General features: G+C 38.6%; 1 protein-coding gene and 1 long non-coding RNA gene across 16 annotated transcripts in view; one reads left to right on the plus strand and one right to left on the minus strand.

Moving 5' to 3' along the window:
* The window catches only part of arhgap40 (Rho GTPase activating protein 40), a 52,941-nt gene that overhangs the window by 12,787 nt on the left and 21,316 nt on the right, over nucleotides 1-18,838 (plus strand). For 6 of the 9 annotated variants that reach the window (XR_012408317.1, XR_012408314.1, XR_012408315.1 and 3 more), the window contains 4 exons: nucleotides 10,528-10,730; nucleotides 12,578-12,792; nucleotides 16,161-16,239; nucleotides 17,423-17,574. Coding sequence is in view for 5 of the 9 variants with exons in the window: in XM_073954808.1 (XP_073810909.1) it covers nucleotides 10,528-10,730; nucleotides 12,578-12,792; nucleotides 16,161-16,239; nucleotides 17,423-17,574 (649 nt within the window). In the remaining 4 variants the exon portion in view is untranslated. Of the gene's footprint in view, nucleotides 1-5,194; nucleotides 5,564-10,479; nucleotides 10,731-12,577; nucleotides 12,793-16,160; nucleotides 16,240-17,422; nucleotides 17,575-18,838 lie in introns of those variants that run through there. The other 3 variants (XR_012408316.1, XM_073954811.1, XM_073954813.1) reach the window with 2 other exon arrangements.
* Nucleotides 15,617-18,838, minus strand: part of LOC141386393 (uncharacterized) — a 74,497-nt gene continuing 71,275 nt past the window's right edge. For 3 of the 7 annotated variants that reach the window (XR_012408331.1, XR_012408335.1, XR_012408332.1), the window contains one exon: nucleotides 15,617-17,568. This is a non-coding gene — a long non-coding RNA (uncharacterized lncRNA). The remainder of the gene's footprint in view (nucleotides 17,569-18,838) is intronic. The other 4 variants (XR_012408333.1, XR_012408337.1, XR_012408334.1 and 1 more) reach the window with 2 other exon arrangements.

An 18,838-nucleotide genomic window follows, 5' to 3' on the forward strand; every position in this document is an offset into this window, starting at 1 on the left:
CTGTGTGGAGTTTGCATGTTCTCCCCGTGTTGGCGTGGGTTTCCTCCGGCTGCTCCCTCACAGTCCAAACACATGCGCTATAGGGGAACTGATCAACTAAACTGGCCAAAGTGTATGAGTGTGTATGTGTGTGTGAGAATGAGTGTGTATGGGTGTTTTCCAGTACTGGGTTGCAGCTGGAACATCCATTGTGTCATTCCGCTGTGGTGACCCTTGGTGAATAACTGACTAAGCTGAAGGAGAATGAATGAATGCTTCCTGATTTAGGATTGTGTGGTTATGTGGATCAGAAACGAGCTGAATTGAGTGTGATCTTCCTGCATGAGCAGTACACCTGGTTGGCCGTTCACATTACTTAACTGTTGAACTCAGTAAGATATAAGAAGCTTTGAAACTACAATCTGGATTAAGACTGAAAGCAAGACAGTGTGACTGAGGAAAGCAGATTACAGCGAGTGTGTGTCAGGAGAAACTAAACCTCACTGCACTAATCCAACACTTGTCTCAGTACTGGACTTTTCCCTCAGTTATTTTAGGTGCTTTAGTGTGTCAGAGAGTTATAATGCAAAACCACAACTGTACTACATCTCTGTGGAGCACTTCAGAAATCACCTTTTCCATTTAAACGCTTTCCTAAAGGGGCCGTTCAGGCAGAAAATGAGCATTTCCTCATCATTTCCTCACACGAGTGGCTCTGAACTTCAATGTCTTTCTTCTGTTGAACATAAAACAAGAAATTCTGAAATGCTGAAACATCGCTGATTGGTGCATTTTAATTAGGACTATTCTAAAGGTCTTTGATTGGTGCATTTTTAATTGTGATTATTTTAAATGACCCTGATTGGTGAATTTTAATTCTGACTATTTTAAAAATTTTTGCTTGGTGCATGTTTCATTCTGACTTACATAAACGTCTCTGATTAGTGCATTTTAATTCAGATTAATCTAAACTTCTGATTGGTGCATTTTTAATTAAAGCCTCTCTGATTGGTGCATTTTAATATTGACTTTTCTAAACACCTCTTTTTAGCACTGACTATATACCTATAACTATAAATGTATACCTATAACTATATAACTTTTAGCACTGACTATATAACATCTCTGATTGGTTTATTTTAATTCTGACTTATTTAGACGTTTCTGATTGGTGCATTTTTATTTCTGACTTTTCTAAACTTTTTTGATTGGTGCATTATTAATTCTGCCTTGTATAATAGTCTCTGATAGGTCCATTTTTAATTCTGGCTAACCTAAATGTCTCTGATTGGTGCATTTTTAATTCAGATTAATATAACATCTTTGATTTCATTCATTCATTCATTTTCCTTCGGCATAGTCTCTATCTCAGAGGTCGCCACAGCTGAATGAACCAACATCTCTGATTTGTCCATTTTTAATTATGACTATTTTATACTACTCTGATTTTTCACACTTTAATTCTGACTAATTCAAACGTCTCTGTATGGTGCATTTTTAATAATGACCTTTTTAAAAGTCTCTGATTGGTGCATTTTAATTCTGACTAATCAAAGCCTCTCTGATTGGTACATTTTAATTTTAACTGATCTAAACGTCTCTGATTGGTGCATTTTAATTCTGACAGCTGCAATAGTGTTAGTTTCATAGTGAATAGGCGTTTTTTCTGTGACGTATTTATTAATTTTAGTGGCTGTTCATCTCCAACTCTGCTGTTGACTCAATCATTTTACTGAATCTTTTCATTGTTGTGGCTCATGTTGTTGAACTTGTTGAAGAATGTAGCCGCTGACAGAATAATTTGCGCTGTGCATCATGTCTACATGTTGTGAGATATTCAGTGAAATGCTGTGGGTTGTCAGCATGTCTTTAGTTATATTAGCTGGTGTATGTCTGGTCTATTGTTTCCTGTACATGTATCAGTCATAATGCTGTGGGTTTTGGTGATTTTGGGCTGCTGTGTTTTATAAAAACAGTTTAATCATATGAAAGTTATAAGATGCATGAATTAGCTACAGTGCACTTTTTGTCTCATTTTTAGTCCAAATATCTGCAAATGCTTTATGCAATATGAATTTTCTAGGCAAGCAAAAATTTTGTCTTGTTTTTAGAAATAATTTGCCAAAATAAGAGTTTTTCCTTAAAACAAGCCTAGAAATCACAAAACAAATCAAAGTTAGAAAAGCATTTCTGCAATGTTTATCCTGCCAGAAGCTTAATCACGTTTAGTAGTTTGTACTTGTGTGTATATATATATATATTATATACACATACACCGTCAAGTCTGGAATTATTTATACCCCGGACAAATTGTGTCTTAAAGTTTTTTGCTCAAATGTAAACATCGTCTTAGTATACTTTGGGAGAAGCCTGTGTCATTTCCAGTCAAAAAATGCTTCAATGAAAGTAACTTTAGGTCTGAATTTGTCAGGGGTATGAATAATTTCAGGCTTGATTGTATAGGCAGCCTGTAGCCTTCAGTGTTCACTTCAGTGTTCTCTAAAAGTCAAGTGTATTGTGGCACGTCCTATAAAACAACAATGAATCTCAACATGCGCCGGGGGGGAATTCAGGTTAAAAATAATCCAAGTGTTCTTCCGGCATGAAAAACACAAGCCTGAATATCTGCATTCCATCATTTAAAGAGGAGAGCTCTTGATCCAGATCACATGCTGACATCCGTAACTCACGATTCATTATAGGCTGGATTTAATCTGCTGTGTTCTGTTTTTCTGGATATGATGCTGATTTAGTGAGTGTGTAGACAGAACTAGCAGGCTGAGATTGAACAGAACAATGAAATGTGCATCTGCGTCATGCGGCTTCCTGTTAGCGTTAGCCAGCAGATTCTTTAAGCGCATTATTGACAGATTTAATGAGAAATGGCCGACCTGTGTCAGCCTGGCTATTCACTGAAGAATGTCTGCGCAAATATGAGGACGATGCTAATAATGCAGATGCAGAAACACGTGTGTAATGTGTTAAGAGGAGAGAAAACAAGAACAGTGAAAGATTGAAAGAGCACCTTCTTACAGGTACACTCTCAGAAATAAAGGTACGTGAGCTGTCACTGGGGTGGTGCCTTTTCAAAAGCTACACTTTTATACCTAAAAGGTCCATATTAATATTAGTACCTAAAAAGTACAAAAGTGTTCCTCTTAACATTTCTAGGTACTAATATAATACTTTTGAGGTACCAATATTGACCATTTAAGTACAAATGTGTAGCTTTTGAAAAGGAACCACCCCAGTGACAGCTCACGCACCTTTATTTCTCCTGTACTTATGTTTTTGGATTGATGATGAGCTTTTATTCATTCATTTTCCTTCGGCTAAGTCCCTTATTTATCAGGGGTCACCACAGTGGAATGAACCTACAACTTTTCCAGCATATGTTTTACATAGCGGATACCCTTCCAGCTGCAACCCAGTATTGGGAAACATCCACACACACTTATACACTACGGCCAATTTAGTTGATCAGTTCCCCTATAGCGCATGTGTTTGGACTGTTTGATTGTAAATAAACAGTTGAAACAGTTTGTCAATAATTTGTTTTATTATTATTATTAATAATATTATTATTTACAAAGGATATGATGAATAGTATGATTTAGAAAAAGCTGCAAAATAAATTAGCAAACAGTTTAGCCTTTTCAAATGAATAGCTGTTTTAAAGAAATATGATCAAGTTACCAAATCTCATTCACCTTTTCTTCCCTGTATAATTGAAACATTCTGATTAAAGAGCAGCACATGAAGCTCTCATTCACATTTGTTGTTTGTTTGCATTAAATAATAGAGTGAAATCTATAGTGAAAGCATTCGATTGCTTTCCAAACTGTTTATGCTCATTTAAGACAAAATGTGTTGTGTTTAAAAGAAAATCTACCAAGATTGACATGATTAGATATTATAGTTATTATTATTATTATTATGTGTATATATCTGTTTAAATATGCACCCAAAACCCAGAGTGTCCACTTTCACTCTGCTTTAAATGCAGTGTACAGAATCGGTTTGGGAAACAGCGTCTGTTCATCACTATACAGCGCGTCTGACAGTCACACACTGCTGCATGAGCTGACTGTATTGAGGATTGCATAGAAGGGTTGCCCTTGAAGTTTTCATGCCTAAATAAAATGAATGCACAGAACAGACTCACATTTAAGAGCAAGAGGCGTCCCCTGATGGTTTGGTGGTATGTGTTGCGTATAGGGAGGGTCGGCTCTTTAATGTTTATTGTCACCCTTCATAATGTGAAAGACTAAAAATACAGGAGAAATAAAGGAAAATACCTTTACAGGACGACAACAGGATAAAATTGAAAAATATAAGAGAATCCCGGGAAAAACGGGAGGGCTGACAGGTATGAATTCCCCTACAGCGCATGTGTTTGGACTGTGGGGGAAACTGGAGCAGAAACCCATGCCAACATGGGGAGAACATGCAAACTCCACACTGAAATGGCAATTGGCCCAGTTAAGCTTTTATTTCATAAATTAATCTAATCTAATTTTACTTTAAATGCCAAAAAAAACCTTGTGGAAGCTTCTTTTCTGTCTGTGCTCGATCATGCTGATATATTATACACGTGTGCTGCATCTTCTGATCTAAGACTTGATTCGCTAAACAATGCTTCACTACATGTTAACACAAATGCAAAATCCCCTGCTCATCATTGCATTCTGCTTGAGATATGAGGGCTGGACATCACTACACTACAGAACTGGTAGTTTTATTCGTTAGCTAAACGTTCAGCTAATGTTCACACTATTCTTTGTGTTCGTTTTCTTATTGAGCACCTTTGACCTGAAACTATTTGAAACAGATTTAACACTAATGAAACGGTGTCTTTCAGTGAATTTAAAGGCAGTAAAAGAGGCTGACAGCGGATGAACAGCACTTTTCTAGGGAAATGTGAAGTTACAGGAAATATAATTATCAGCACATTCATCGCAGTTTTTCACACATGATTTGGTCTGATTGCAAAAGAAAATGTGGGTTAGAGGTTTATGGGTTTGTTTATCTGTTAAATTATGAATGGCATGAGCAGTGAATGTGTGTGTGTGTGTGTGTGTGTGTGTGTGTGTGTGTGTGTGTGTGTGTGCATGCGTGTTAATGAGGGTGTGTCCCAGAAGGGCAAGTTTAGGTGTCAGAGATGTGGTATTGCTGGTTTTGTCCTACACACTCACGCACACACACACACACGCTCATATACAACAGTGAGCAGCTGATGAAGGATTAATCTGTGGAACTGAAGTGTGTGTGTGCATCATTGTGGGACATTTTTACACTCAGAAATGGAGTAATGAATGAGTGATGGACATGTTCAGTCAGAGGAGTATTATTATTATTATTGATCTGCATTGATTGAGAATGTTCTATATGGAGATGAAGCCTCGAGAGGAGAAAGTGGTGCGTTTGGTTCGATCTAAACTCGTCCTGAATGGAAAAATTCGTCGACCGATGCGTTTTCGTCGAGATGAGAAAAACTCAACCAGACAAACTCAAACTCACAGCAATACCAGGTACAGCTGAGAGGATTATATCATTACACTGAGAACACATAACAAGGCGTACAGTGTATGTGTGTGTGTGTGTGTTTGTGTGTGTGTGTGCCTTGTATTCCTCACAATGAGTTTGTTTATATGGACACCAGTAATCTGATATTAATATGATTAAGACAATACTCTGATGAAGAGCTGACCATGTAAACAGAGATTGTTGATTCGTTTAATCTGATTAGGGTCATAATGGCATGTGGAGTTTGCTGATTTTAGTGTCATTATTGAAGTGGAGTGCAGCCCTGTAAACATCTTAATCAAGCTATTACTGTGGTGTAGGATTTTCACTGTATTTTGGACAGGATATTCTACACACACACGGCTGTCTGACACTATTGTGAAGGACCACAGACACACACGTTGTGAAATGTGCAGGTTTATTTCCCCATTCGCGTGCGTTATCAAACATTCCATGAAAACTACACTCTTCCAGCAGTTCACACTCGCATGCTATATCTGGTTTGTCACTGGGGCATGAAATGTTCCTGAATGTGCCAAACTGCAGGAAAAATCCACAAATTAAAAATGAAACAGCTGAATTTACCTGAGACTCCAGTGGAAATGTGGATGACAATAAAGGATCTATGTACTATAACATGTAAGACGGGATCATGACAGGGACATTCAGAAAGCAGCTCATGTAAACACCTTCATCATATCACTGTCTTATTCAGATCAAGGCAAATCACTGCATTACTGATGTCCATGTACACATAGTCGACGTGGGGAGAACTGCACTCCTCTCAGTGATATCTGTGCATGAGCTGATGCTCTACTGTGTATCATTGGCGCTGCTGTATGCACTGATGCTTTCTGTAATATTACAGTTGTGTGTATAAGTTTAATTGACATCTTTGAATGGAAACACAGCTCTGGTCACTGTGCTGGTTTGGCTGCTTCTGCTGGTTTTGTATCGAGTGTCTGTGAATTGACTTGGTTTGCTCTCTGACGGTCGAGTGCATCTTTAAATCTGTGTATAAAGCTGGATTTATACTTTTGCCTGGCGCCGCATCGCGCACCTCCGCTGACTGCGCACGCACCTCACAAAACAGACGAGGCTTTTATCCGTGCCACGTTTACAACAACAGGGGGCGGTCAACAGAAACTGACCGTAAAATCAGACAGATAAACGAAGAAGTAGTAAAAGAAGTAGGAAATTTCTAGAACTACGTCATATAATTAATATCATTCAGTATTATTATTTTATATAATATATTTTTAGGGATTTTTTTGTTTTTCTAAATTATTTTAATGATTATAAACGTTTTAATAACCATTCAAGATTTTTTTTTTATTAAACGTTGATGCATCACTTGCTTTTGTTCATATCTCGGACAGTTTTACCTTTTAAAGTTTATTAAAGTATTGATGACAGCAGAACATGGGTTACTCTACAAATATATATTTTATTATGGCAAAAATAAAAGCAAAAAAAGTACACTTACTAAAAACTACTGACATTACTCTAGATTTAGCCCGCTTCACAGTTCACACATGACTGTCTGGCTAGTTTCTGTCCTCTACTTATGCTAAAGAGGCAATAATGCTCCAACATTCCTGACCATGATCACCAATAACGCTTAAAACAGGCATCAGTGTACACCAGTATAAACCGACAGGCTCAAATGTCCTCACCAGTTATTAAAGCAATAATTTGTTCCTTATTTAGTTTTGTAACTATTAAACTGTTGTAAATTCAGGATTGTAATATCTTCATCAGTGTTAAACCTGTGACTGGTGGATAAACATATTCTGTAATTGTGTATCTGGTTTCCACTTTTGTCATGGCCTCTTTTAACTTTAACAAACTCATCCCTCAGGTTTTCCCAAACCTTTTAACAAAACCTTTCCTCGTTTCCCACGGCTGTTGCTTTTTCTAGCCAGGAATTATTGATCATCAGGTTATCTCTCTGATCACGGGTCATAATGATGTCTGTACAGTCGTTCTGTTTCAGACAAAACCTCTTCAAAGTGTTTCATATTAAACTCAATGTGTCACCGCGTGCACTGTTCACTCGAGTCTCAAAAGAATCATGCGCTCTGCCGGCCGAAATCATGTCGTGCGCACCCATAGCGAACCTCCGCAAACACATTACATTTGCCGCACGCATTCAAGCGAACTAGCTGACGTGTCGAGTATAAACCAGGCTTAAGGGGTTTCAGCTTTGATTAAATCAGTGGATATAAATATAAAACCGGTTTAACCAGCTGCTCTTCATTAATGTCCACTTGACTATCATTAGCATGTTAAAGAAACCTCTGCTTGAGCTGAATGATACTCCTGCATTGGTCAATCACACTCACTGATGATGAAACTCATCACACTTTTTCCTGAATTAACCTCCACACTGCCATACAATGCGTTTCTGCTCTTATTAAGAGTGTTTGTCTTGTTTTTAGTCCAAATATCTGAACATTCTTAAATCAAGAAGCATTTATTATAGTAATAATGCTTTGCATTGATAATCATTGCAAAAAGCCCAATACAAAAAACTTCAATTGAATTTTCTAGACAAAAAAAGGGCAGCACTGTGGCTCAGGGGTTAGCACTGTCGCCTCACAGCACTCAGGTCTCTGGTTCAAGACCCGGCTGGGTCAGTTTGCATGTTCTCCCCGTGTTGGCGTGGGTTTCCCCCACAGCCCAAACACATGCGCTATAGGGGAATCGATCAACTAAATTGGTTGCAATGTATGAGTTGTGTGAATGAGTGTGTATGGGTGTTTCCCAGTACTGGGTTGCAGCTGGAAGGGCACCCGATAAAACATATGCTAGATAAGTTGGCGGTTCATGCCGCTGTGGCAACCCTTGACAAATAAAGGGACTAAGCTAAAGGAAAATGAATCAGACAAGCACATATATAGTGTTGTTTTCAGAAATGAGTCAAATTGAAGAGAGATTTCCATAAAACAAACTAAACAATTTGCCAACGAGGTAAGCAAAATATTCTTGTTTAAATGTTGAAAATGATTATTATTATATGATTATGTCAGAAAACAATACACATTTTGCTTGTCTGTAAACTGCTTCTTGATTTAATGATTTTAGATATTGGGACTAGAATTCGGACTCATCCTTGACAGCAGATATCTTTTGATTCTCACAGTAATAACATCACCCGGTCTGCTTACTTCCACCTACACAGCATTAACCGTCTCCACACTTCTCTTACCCCTCACACCACTGCTGTTCTCGTTCATAGCCTTGTCACATCTCGTTTAGATTACTGCAACTCTCTTCTCTTTGGTCTCACTCATAAATCTCTCCGTAAGCTTCAGTTGGTCCAGAACTCAGCTGCCCGTATCATCACCAGAACCCCTTCTTCTCATCACATCACCCCTGTCCTGCAGCAGCTTCACTGGTCACCTGTTCATTTTCCAATTGACTTTTAAATTCTGAAGCCACTTCTCTTCTCCATCTACACCACATATTTAGGTTCAGTCATCCAGAGACATGGATTCTCCTACCACTGCTATGCTGATGATACCCAGCTATACCTCTCTTTTCACCCTGATGATCCCTCGGTTCCAGCTCGCATCTCAGCCTGCCTGTCAGACATTTCACACTGGATGAAAGATCATCATCTTCAGCTGAACCTCGCAAAAACGGAAATGCTTGTAGTTTCTGCCAACCCGACTCTACACCATAACTTTTCAATCCAGATGGATGGGGCAACCATTACTGCATCCAGAATGGTGAAAAGCCTTGGAGTAACGATTGATGACCAACTAAACTTCTCTGACCACATCTCTAGAACTGCTTGATCGTGCAGATTCACACTCTATAACATCAGAAAGATCCGACCCTTCCTATCTGAACATGCGGCTCAACTCCTTGTTCAAGCTCTTGTTCTCTCCAGACTGGACTATTGCAACTCTCTACTAGCTTCCAGCTAACTCTATCAAGCCTCTTCAGCTGCTCCAGAACGCAGCAGCACGAGTGATCTTTAATGAACCTAAACGAGCACATGTCACTGCGCTGCTCATCCGTTTGCACTGGCTGCCAGTTGCTGCTCGCATCAAATTCAAAGCTCTGATGTTTGCCTACAAAGTGACTTCTGGCCTAGCACCTTCTTATCTGCACTCACTTCTGCAGATCTATGTGCCCTCCAGAAACTTGCGTTCTGTGAATGAACGTCGCCTCGTGGTTCCATCCCAAAGAGGGAAGAAATCACTTTCGCGAACGCTCACGATCAATCTGCCCAGTTGGTGGAATGAACTCCCTAACTGCATCAGAACGGCAGAGTCACTCGCTATTTTCAAGAAACGACTAAAAACTCAACTATTTAGTCTCCACTTCCCTTCCTAATCTGCAATTGCCTCTCTGACTCCACCGCTAACTACATTAATAAAAAATAAATAAATAAATGACTAATGTTTTGCTTCTTTACACACCTGAAACTTGCCGACAGCACTTCTTCATTGTTGCTCTTATAGTTGTGTAAGTTGCTTTCTTGTCCTCATTTGTAAATCGCTTTGGATAAAAGCGTCTGCTAAATGACTAAATGTAAATGATGTTAACATTTAAAGCCATCTACAATCTCATCCCTCCTTATTTGTCTACCCTCATTCACATGTCTGCTCCTTCTCGCACCCTGTGGTCTTCTTCCTCCCTCCACTTGTCTGTTCCCTCTTCTCGTCTTGCGTCTATGGGCAACAGAGCATTTAGTTGCTCTGCTCCACGGCTTTGGAACTCACTACCACCCGCCATCAGAAACCCTGACTCCCTCACACTGTCCAAATCAATTTAAGATGGCTTTTATTGCTTAGTTTTATCTGCACTACTGCTGTGTATATTCTATTATTCCCCTTGTTGTTTTACTGCTCTTGTTGATTGTACGGTGTCCTTGAGTTGAAAGGCGCCTTTAAATAAAATGTGTTAATATTATTATTATTAGAATCAAAACAAAAGCTGTGAGTAAGGCCTGTTGTGCAGTGCAGGATGGTTCTTCATCATCATCATCATCTTGTTTTGTTGTTTCAGGGACTGCAGCTTCTCCGCGATGAATGTAGAGTCCCGGACGGACCCTCGGGACCCACAGCCGGACTCTCCAGAGCCCTCGACCGCATCACAGACACACACACACGCACAGAGCCTGAGTCTGGAGTCTTTCTGGACTGAAGTGGAGACGATCAGGAGCGACTGTGAGCCGGAGAGCAGCAGACGAGACTCACGACAGTCTGAAGGTGTGTGTGTGTGTGTGTCTGTGTACGTTGTATTGGATACATTGGGGTCCCCATAATGAAAAGGGCTGATAAATCGTTCAGAATGAAGGATTGTGTGGATGTAACAGTGCAGAGTGTTTGCTACAAACATCACTACAGCTACAACAAGTTCCCATAAAAACAGCTGTACATGTGTGTGTGTGTGTGTGTGTGTGTGTGCATGTGTACTTGCGTTTGTGTGTGTGTGTGTTTGTGCATTTGTGTATGTCTTTGTTTGTGTGTGTGTTTTTTTGTGCGAGTGTGTTTGTATGCATGTGTGTGTGTTTTTGTGTGTGAGTGTGTTTGTATGCGTGTGTGTGTGTGTGTGTTTTGTGTGTGAGTGTTTTTGTATGCATGTGTGTGTGTGTGTTTTTGTGCGTAAGTGTGTTTGTATGCATGTGTGTGTGTGTGTTTTTGTGTGTGAGTGTGTTTGTATGCGTGTGTGTGTGTGTGAGTGTTTTTGTATGCATGTGTGTGTGTGTTTTTGTGCGTGAGTGTGTTTGTATGCATGTGTGTGTGTGTGTGTGTGTGAGAGTAATTTTGTATGCATGTGTGTGTGTTTTTGTGCGTGAGTGTGTTTGTATGCATGTGTGTGTGTTTTTGTGTGTGAGTAATTTTGTATGCATGTGTGTGTGTGTTTTTGTGCGTGAGTGTGTTTGTATGCGTGTGTGTGTGTTTTTGTGTGTGAGTAATTTTGTATGCATGTGTGTGTGTGTTTTTGTGCGTGAGTGTGTTTGTATGCGTGTGTGTGTGTTTTGTGTGTGAGTAATTTTGTATGCATGTGTGTGTGTGTTTTTGTGCGTGAGTGTTTTTGTATGCATGTGTGTGTGTGTGTGTGTGTTTTTGTGTGTGAGTGTGTTTGTATGCGTGTGTGTTTTTGTGCATGAGTGTGTTTGTATGCATGTGTGTGTGTTTTTGTGTGTAAGTGTGTTTGTATGCATGTGTGTGTGTGTTTTTGTGCATGAGTGTGTTTATATGCATGTGTGTGTGTTTTTGTGTGTAAGTGTGTTTGTATGCATGTGTGTGTGTGTTTTTGTGCATGAGTGTGTTTGTATGCATGTGTGTGTGGGTTTTTGTGCGTGAGTGTGTTTTTATGCATGTGTGTGTGCGTTTTTGTGTGTGAGTGTGTTTGTATGCATGTGTGTGTGTGTGTGTGCATGTATAAATCTCTTTGTGTGTGTTTTTTACGCAAGTGTTTGTATGCATGTGTGTGTATGTTTTGTGTGTTTGTGCGTGTATGAATCTCTTTGTGTGTGTGTTGTGAGTGTGTTTGTATGCATGTGTGTGTTGTGTATGAATCTCTGTGTGTTTTTGTGTTTGAGTTTGTTTGTATGCATGCATGTGTGTGTGTTTTTGTTTGTGTGTGTGTGCGTGTGTGTGTATGAATCTCTTTGTGTGTGTTTTTGTGTGTGAGTGTGTCAGTGTGTATGAATCTCTTTGTGTGTGTGTTTTGTGTGTGTGTGTGTGTGTGTATGAATCTCTTTGTGTGTGTTTTGTGTGTGTTTTGTGTGCGTGTGTGTGCATGAATCTCTTTGTGTGTGTTTTTGTGTGTGAGTATTTGTTTGCATGTGTCTGTATTTGTAGGTGTGTGTGTGTTTGAGCATTTCTGTATGAGTGTGTGCATATATTTGTGTGTCTGTATGTGTGTTTGTGCATAGGTGTGTAAGTATGTTTTTGTGTGTTTGTGTGTGTGTGTGCATACTTGGAAGCAAACTATTTAGGATGTGTGTGTACACAGCCACCCTATAATTGTAAAAATGCACTCTACAGTTCATAAGCACTTACTGGCGTAACCGTGTGTGTGTGTGTGTGTGTGTGTGTGTGTGTAGACGGGGAGCAGGAGGAGCTGTGGCTGCAGGATGCTGGTTTGTCTCTAGTCAGCGGTGAAGAAGACGTGGATAAAGCCGTGCTGTTTTCGACTCTCACTAAAACTCAAGCAGCGGCGGTTCAGAGACGCATCGACTCCTACACCTGCTCACTGCGCAAGAGGAACAAAACACCAGCGAGACACGTTCGAGACGTCTTCACCTCCGCCATCACTCAGGTAACAGCGGGAAAATGCTTGGATGTGACTTCATGTCTTCATATGAATGATGTTTTTGGTGTTTTGTAGGTGTAGAATAGATTTAAAGGGTCAGCAGATGCTCAATTAACACATGTTTTAGGTTCTTAAAGGGTTAAAGCTCCAAAAATGCAGTGTTTAGTCTTGTTTCTAGTCCACATATCTCAATATTCCTAAATCAAGAAGCATTTTCTGGACAAGCACCAAAATATAGTGCTGTTTCAGACATAATGAGTCAAAATGAAGAGAGATTTAATTAAAACAAGCAGAATAATCTGACAATGGAGGAAGCAGAATAATAAAGTCCCAAAGTGAAAACAAGATTACTCTGCTTCCTCCATTGTCAGATTATTGTGGTTGTTTTAATTAAATCTCTCTTCATTTTGACTCATTATGTCTGAAAACAGCACTATATATTGGTGCTTGTCCAGAGAATGCTTCTTGATTTTAGAATTGTTAGATATTTGGACTAGAAACAAGACTAAAACTCAGAGACAGAAAGGGATTACTTGCAGTGCACAAACTGTATAGTAAATAAATCATTTACACATTTGGATATTAGTCAAGGAGGCTACAGAAATGAATATAAAAACTGAATGAATATATATTTACAGACATTCATTCATTCAGTTTCCTTCAGCTTACTCCCTTATTTATCAATGGTCGCCACAGCAGAATGAACCACCAATTATGTTTTACACAGGGGATGCCCTTCCAGCTGCAACCCAATACAGGGAAACAACTACACACTCACATTTACACACACTCTTATACAATATGGCCAATTCACCTATAGCTGTCGGGGAAACCCGGTGAAAACCCAGGCCAACATGCAAACTCCACACAGAAACAACAACTGAGCCGCCGGGCTCCAACCAGCGATCTTCTTACCCTGAGGCGACAGTGCTAACCACTGAGCCACCATCCAGCCCAATTAACACACATTTCCATAAGTAAATAAACAGATACATGTGAGTAATCTAAAGGGTGTAATAATGACGATGTTCATTATCTCGTCATACACCCGAACTCCTCAAACGCTGAGGTTTGGCAGCATTGAGAAACAATGGCGGAGTGTTAACTGCTCATCAGGGCGCGTCAATGGGGAAACACCAGTTACGTCACTTTACAGAGAATCTGAGAACAAATTGATCTTACAAAGTGCTTATGATTTATAGGGTGGATTTTAGAGTACACACACTCCCAATAATCTAACATCTGATGAGCGCTTTACAGCGCGGTGTATACAATAATAATGCTTTTCTTACTCTGAGTTTTTGTCTCGTTTGTAGTCTAAATATCTATAAACTCGTAAATCAAGAAGCATTTTCTAGACAAGCACAAAATATAGTCTTGTTTTCAGAAATAATGAGTCAAAATAAAATTCCCTTTTTGGCATAGGATTACTACTACTACTACTACTATTATTATATTATTATTATTATTATTATTATTATTATTTTATTATTATTTTCATCAGTATTATTATTATTATTATATCATTCTTGTTATTTATATTAATATATTATATTATTATATTATTTTTGTTTAATTATATGATTATTATTATTATTATTATTATTATTATTATTATTATTATTATTATTATTATTATATTAGGGTGAAGCATTGGCGTACTGCTATCGCCTCACAGCAAGAAGGTCGCTGGGTCGCTGGTTCGAGGCTCGGCTCAGTTGGTGATTCTGTGTGGAGTTTGCATGTTCTCCCTGCGTTTGTGTGGGTTTCCTCCGGGTGCTCCGGTTTCCCCCACAGTCCAAAGACATGTGGTACAGGTGAATTGGGTGGGCTAAATTGTCCGTAGTGTGTGTGTAAATGTGTGTGTGTGGATGTTTCCCAGGGATGGGTTGCGGCTGGAAGGGCATCCGCTGCGTAAATTGCTGGATAAGTTGGCAGTTCATTCCACTGTGGCGACCCCGGATTAATAAAGGGACTAAGCCGACAAGAAAATGCATGAATGTATTATTATAATGTTTTTTTTATTATTATTATTTTTATCAGTATTATATTATTATTATTACATTTTTATTATTATCTTTTTGTTTTTTACTATTATTATATTATTATATTTATATTATTATTATCATATTATTATTATTGTTATATTATTATATTATTATTATCATCATTATTATTATTATTATAATCATTATTATTGTATTTACATTATTATTATTAATATTATTATATTATTATTATTGTTATATTATTATATTATTATTTTATTATTATTATTATTATTATTATTATTATTATTATTATTATTATTATTATTATTATTATCATCATTATTATTGTATTTACATTATTATTATTATTATTATTATTATCATCATATTATTATTATTATTATTATATTAATGTTATTATTGTTATTGTTATTATTATTATTTACCTTGTTTTAAGGAAAAACGCACTTAATTTTCATTCTGAAAACAAGACATTATTTTTTGCTGGTCTAGAAAATAATTCTTGATTTAAGATTTTCAGATATTTAGACTAGAAACTAGTTATTTACAGAATAAAGAAACTAATGAAGGTTTATTCTCACTTGAGGATGAGTAAATAAGGAGTTAATTGTCATTACTGAGTGAAATGTCACTTTAAAAGGTATTGTGCTGCAATCTGTTGCGCACCACACTGCAAAAAGGACATTAAAGTAAATGAAAATTTAAAGTTAATTAAATGTTTTGTATCATATTTAAAACTATAATATCTGTGACTTTGAAATATGTGGTGCATTTGTATTTGAATAAGTCTGGAGTCATATTAACATGAGCACACATGTGCACATCAATAAAATACAGTTAAACAAACTGCATTTATTATTTTATTGTGCTGCTTTCCTGATGCTATGTGAACATGCGCTTTCTGCAGACTCATGTGAAACTTACCTATTTCAAAGCCTTCTATACCTTCATTCCACTGCCCACTGTTCCAGTGAACTCTAAGACTGGTTAAATGTGTAGTAAAATTAGAATTTGGCTTTTACAGTGAAATTAAAAAGGCGTCGTGCACTGCTGACGTGCATCAGATTTGCTTGCATGCGTAAAATCAACTCAAAAGTGAAGATATGCTGGTGTTTATTGTTATATCATGGCAGCAGGACAATGCCTATGTGGAAAAACAGTCACTCGTGGCATTTGTAAAGGCCTGTGTGTGTGTGTGTGTGTGTGTGTGTGTGTGTGTGTGTGTAGCAGACAATGCACATTCACGTCATGTCAGATCATATCAGCCACATCTGAATAATGGCTTCAGTTCTGTTCATCACACACTGATAACGCATCGTGTGTCTATGTGTGTGTGTGTGTAAATAAATGTTTTCTATTCAGTCAGCAGATTCTGAGACGTACAACAGCGAATCTGACACACTCAGAAACATGGAGAGTGTGACAAAGACACAACGATCAGGTACACACACTCTCTCATACACACACACACACACTTTCCTTTTCTACTGTAATGCAAAGAAGTTTTAAAATAATAGGAAATAGCAACTATAAAGCAGGAAAAGCCTAGTATCATCGCAATGTCAAACCATCATAGCAACTGCATAGCAACAATCAAACAACAGTCAGAACAAGCGCATAGCAACACACAAACAGTCAGAACAACCGCATAGCAACACACAAACAACAGTCAGAACAACCGCATAGCAACACACAAACAACAGTCAAATCAAGCGCATAGCAACACACAAACAACAGTCAGATCAACCGCATAGCAACACACAAACAACAGTCAGAACAACCGCATAGCAACACAGTCAGAACAACTGCATAGCAACACAAAAACAACAATCAAAACAACTGCATAGCAACACACAGTCAGAATAACCGCATAGCAACACACAAACAACAGTCAGAACAACCGCATAGCAACACACAAACAACAGTCAGAACAACCACATAGCAACACACAAACAACAGTCAGAACAAGCGCATAGCAACACACAAACAACAGTCAGAATAACCGCATAGCAACACACAAACAACAGTCAGAACAACCGCATAGCAACACACAAACAACAGTCAAATCAAGCGCATAGCAACACACAAACAGTCAGAACAACCGCATAGCAACACAAAAACAACAATCAAAACAACTGCATAGCAACACACAGTCAGAATAACCGCATAGCAACACACAAACAACAGTCAGAACAACCGCAGATCAACACACACACACACATACATTAGCATGACTTACAATCTTGAAGTGTTTTGATTCTGCAGCAGGTCTTTTGTTTGAGTGGTGACACAAGCGTAACACACACTGTAACTGTTGCTGCTGTGGGACTGAAGCGTGGCTCGAGCCTGTTCTGTACTCAGGGCTGTGTTTAGCAGTGGATATCAGAGCGTATGTGTGTTTAATAATGCTTCAGACTGCACTGGCGATGGACTCATGTTAATGATGGCTGAACTGTACTCTGCCGCGCGGCGCTCTTCAACGCAGCGTCTGCCCTTTCAACACAAGATGCAATTTCCTGCCTTTTCATATGCAAATGATATTCAAATTGATCAGATAGCGAACGCTTCACGCTGTCAATGGAAACAGCTCTTAACATTGTGTGTGTGTGTGTGTGTGTGTGCAGCTGTCAGTGGTCAGGACACTCAGGGGCTGCAGATGGAGGAGATCTTCATCACAGATGTGGCGTATTGTGAACAAGCGGCCATTATTCTGAAACAAGCAAAACTCCCACAGAAGAACAGCAGCAGCAGCAGGAGAGACGACGGCTCACTGCCGGTGAGAACACACACACACACACAAACACAGGGGCGGATTTAGTGATTTGGGGACCCTAAGCAATTCCAGGTATGAGGCCCTAGCATTTTTGAAAAATAAACTGTTATATATATATATATATATATATATATATATATATATATATATATAATTTATATATTATTAAGTATATTTAATATATTTGAATATTTAAGGGAACCTTTATCTTCCTAATGTAAAATTAAAAGAAATAATTTCACAAAAAAAAAAAAAAGTTCACAAACTATGTCCAGGGGTGTCCAAACTCAGTCCTGGAGGGCCGCTGTCCTGCAGAATTTAGCTCCAACTAGTCTTAACACACCTGCACAGATGTTTCTAGAAAGCTTAGTAAGAGCTTGATCAGCTGGCCCAGCTGTGTCTGACTGAGGTTGGAACTAGACTTTGCAGGACACCGGCCCTCCAGGACTGAGTTTGGGCACCCTGATGTACAGTTAATTAGCCATTTTTGTGATTAGATTTTAATAGTAATAAATAATGAACTGAAAGAAAACAACAAACCTTTTATATTTAAAACAAAAGAGAAACAGATCTGTTTTCCCTGATTGTACCAGGGAAATACCTCACGCTCGCGATGCTAAAACATTTGTTGATATGCAGAGGAATGATCTGCTCTCAATGCTGCTGCTGTGTGAGATGGCTGTGTGGCACTGTATCGCCTTTGAGCACTCTGAGGCGGAGGAGAGACTGACGGCATTACCCGCAGCTCGTTGTGAAGAGAAACGTTAGGAACGGAACAGCACAGGTGCAATACGGATGGAACGTACCATTATTCACGGGGGCCCCCAATTTTGAAAAGAAGTAATAACGTTAAAATCTTAACAGTTATAGACAGATTTTACAACACATGATAGAGAATTAAAAAAAGAGCTCTATGATTAATATAGGCTTCTTGGCATTGACATTGGTTGGAGCCCCTAATTCCCCTAAGCAGCTGCTTACCTTGTTTATTGGTTAGGTCCACCCCTTCACGCACACACAGATACACTACCTGACTAAAGTCTTGTTGCCTATCCCAGTTTTAGAAACACACATAATAACTGGTCCTCTGGTTGATGATTTGATATCAGAAGTGTCTCTATGAAAGGTGAAGGCCTTTAGATTTTACTGATTTGAGCTCAATAAATCTGATCATGTCTTGATGTTGACTGATTTGATGAGGACAGTGCGGTCTGACTCTGCTCAGACTAAAGTCTCATCACTGAACAGAAATAATGTCCAGTATAGA

Source organism: Danio rerio, chromosome 6, assembly GCF_049306965.1.
Source record: "Danio rerio strain Tuebingen ecotype United States chromosome 6, GRCz12tu, whole genome shotgun sequence".
NCBI lineage: Eukaryota > Metazoa > Chordata > Actinopteri > Cypriniformes > Danionidae > Danio > Danio rerio.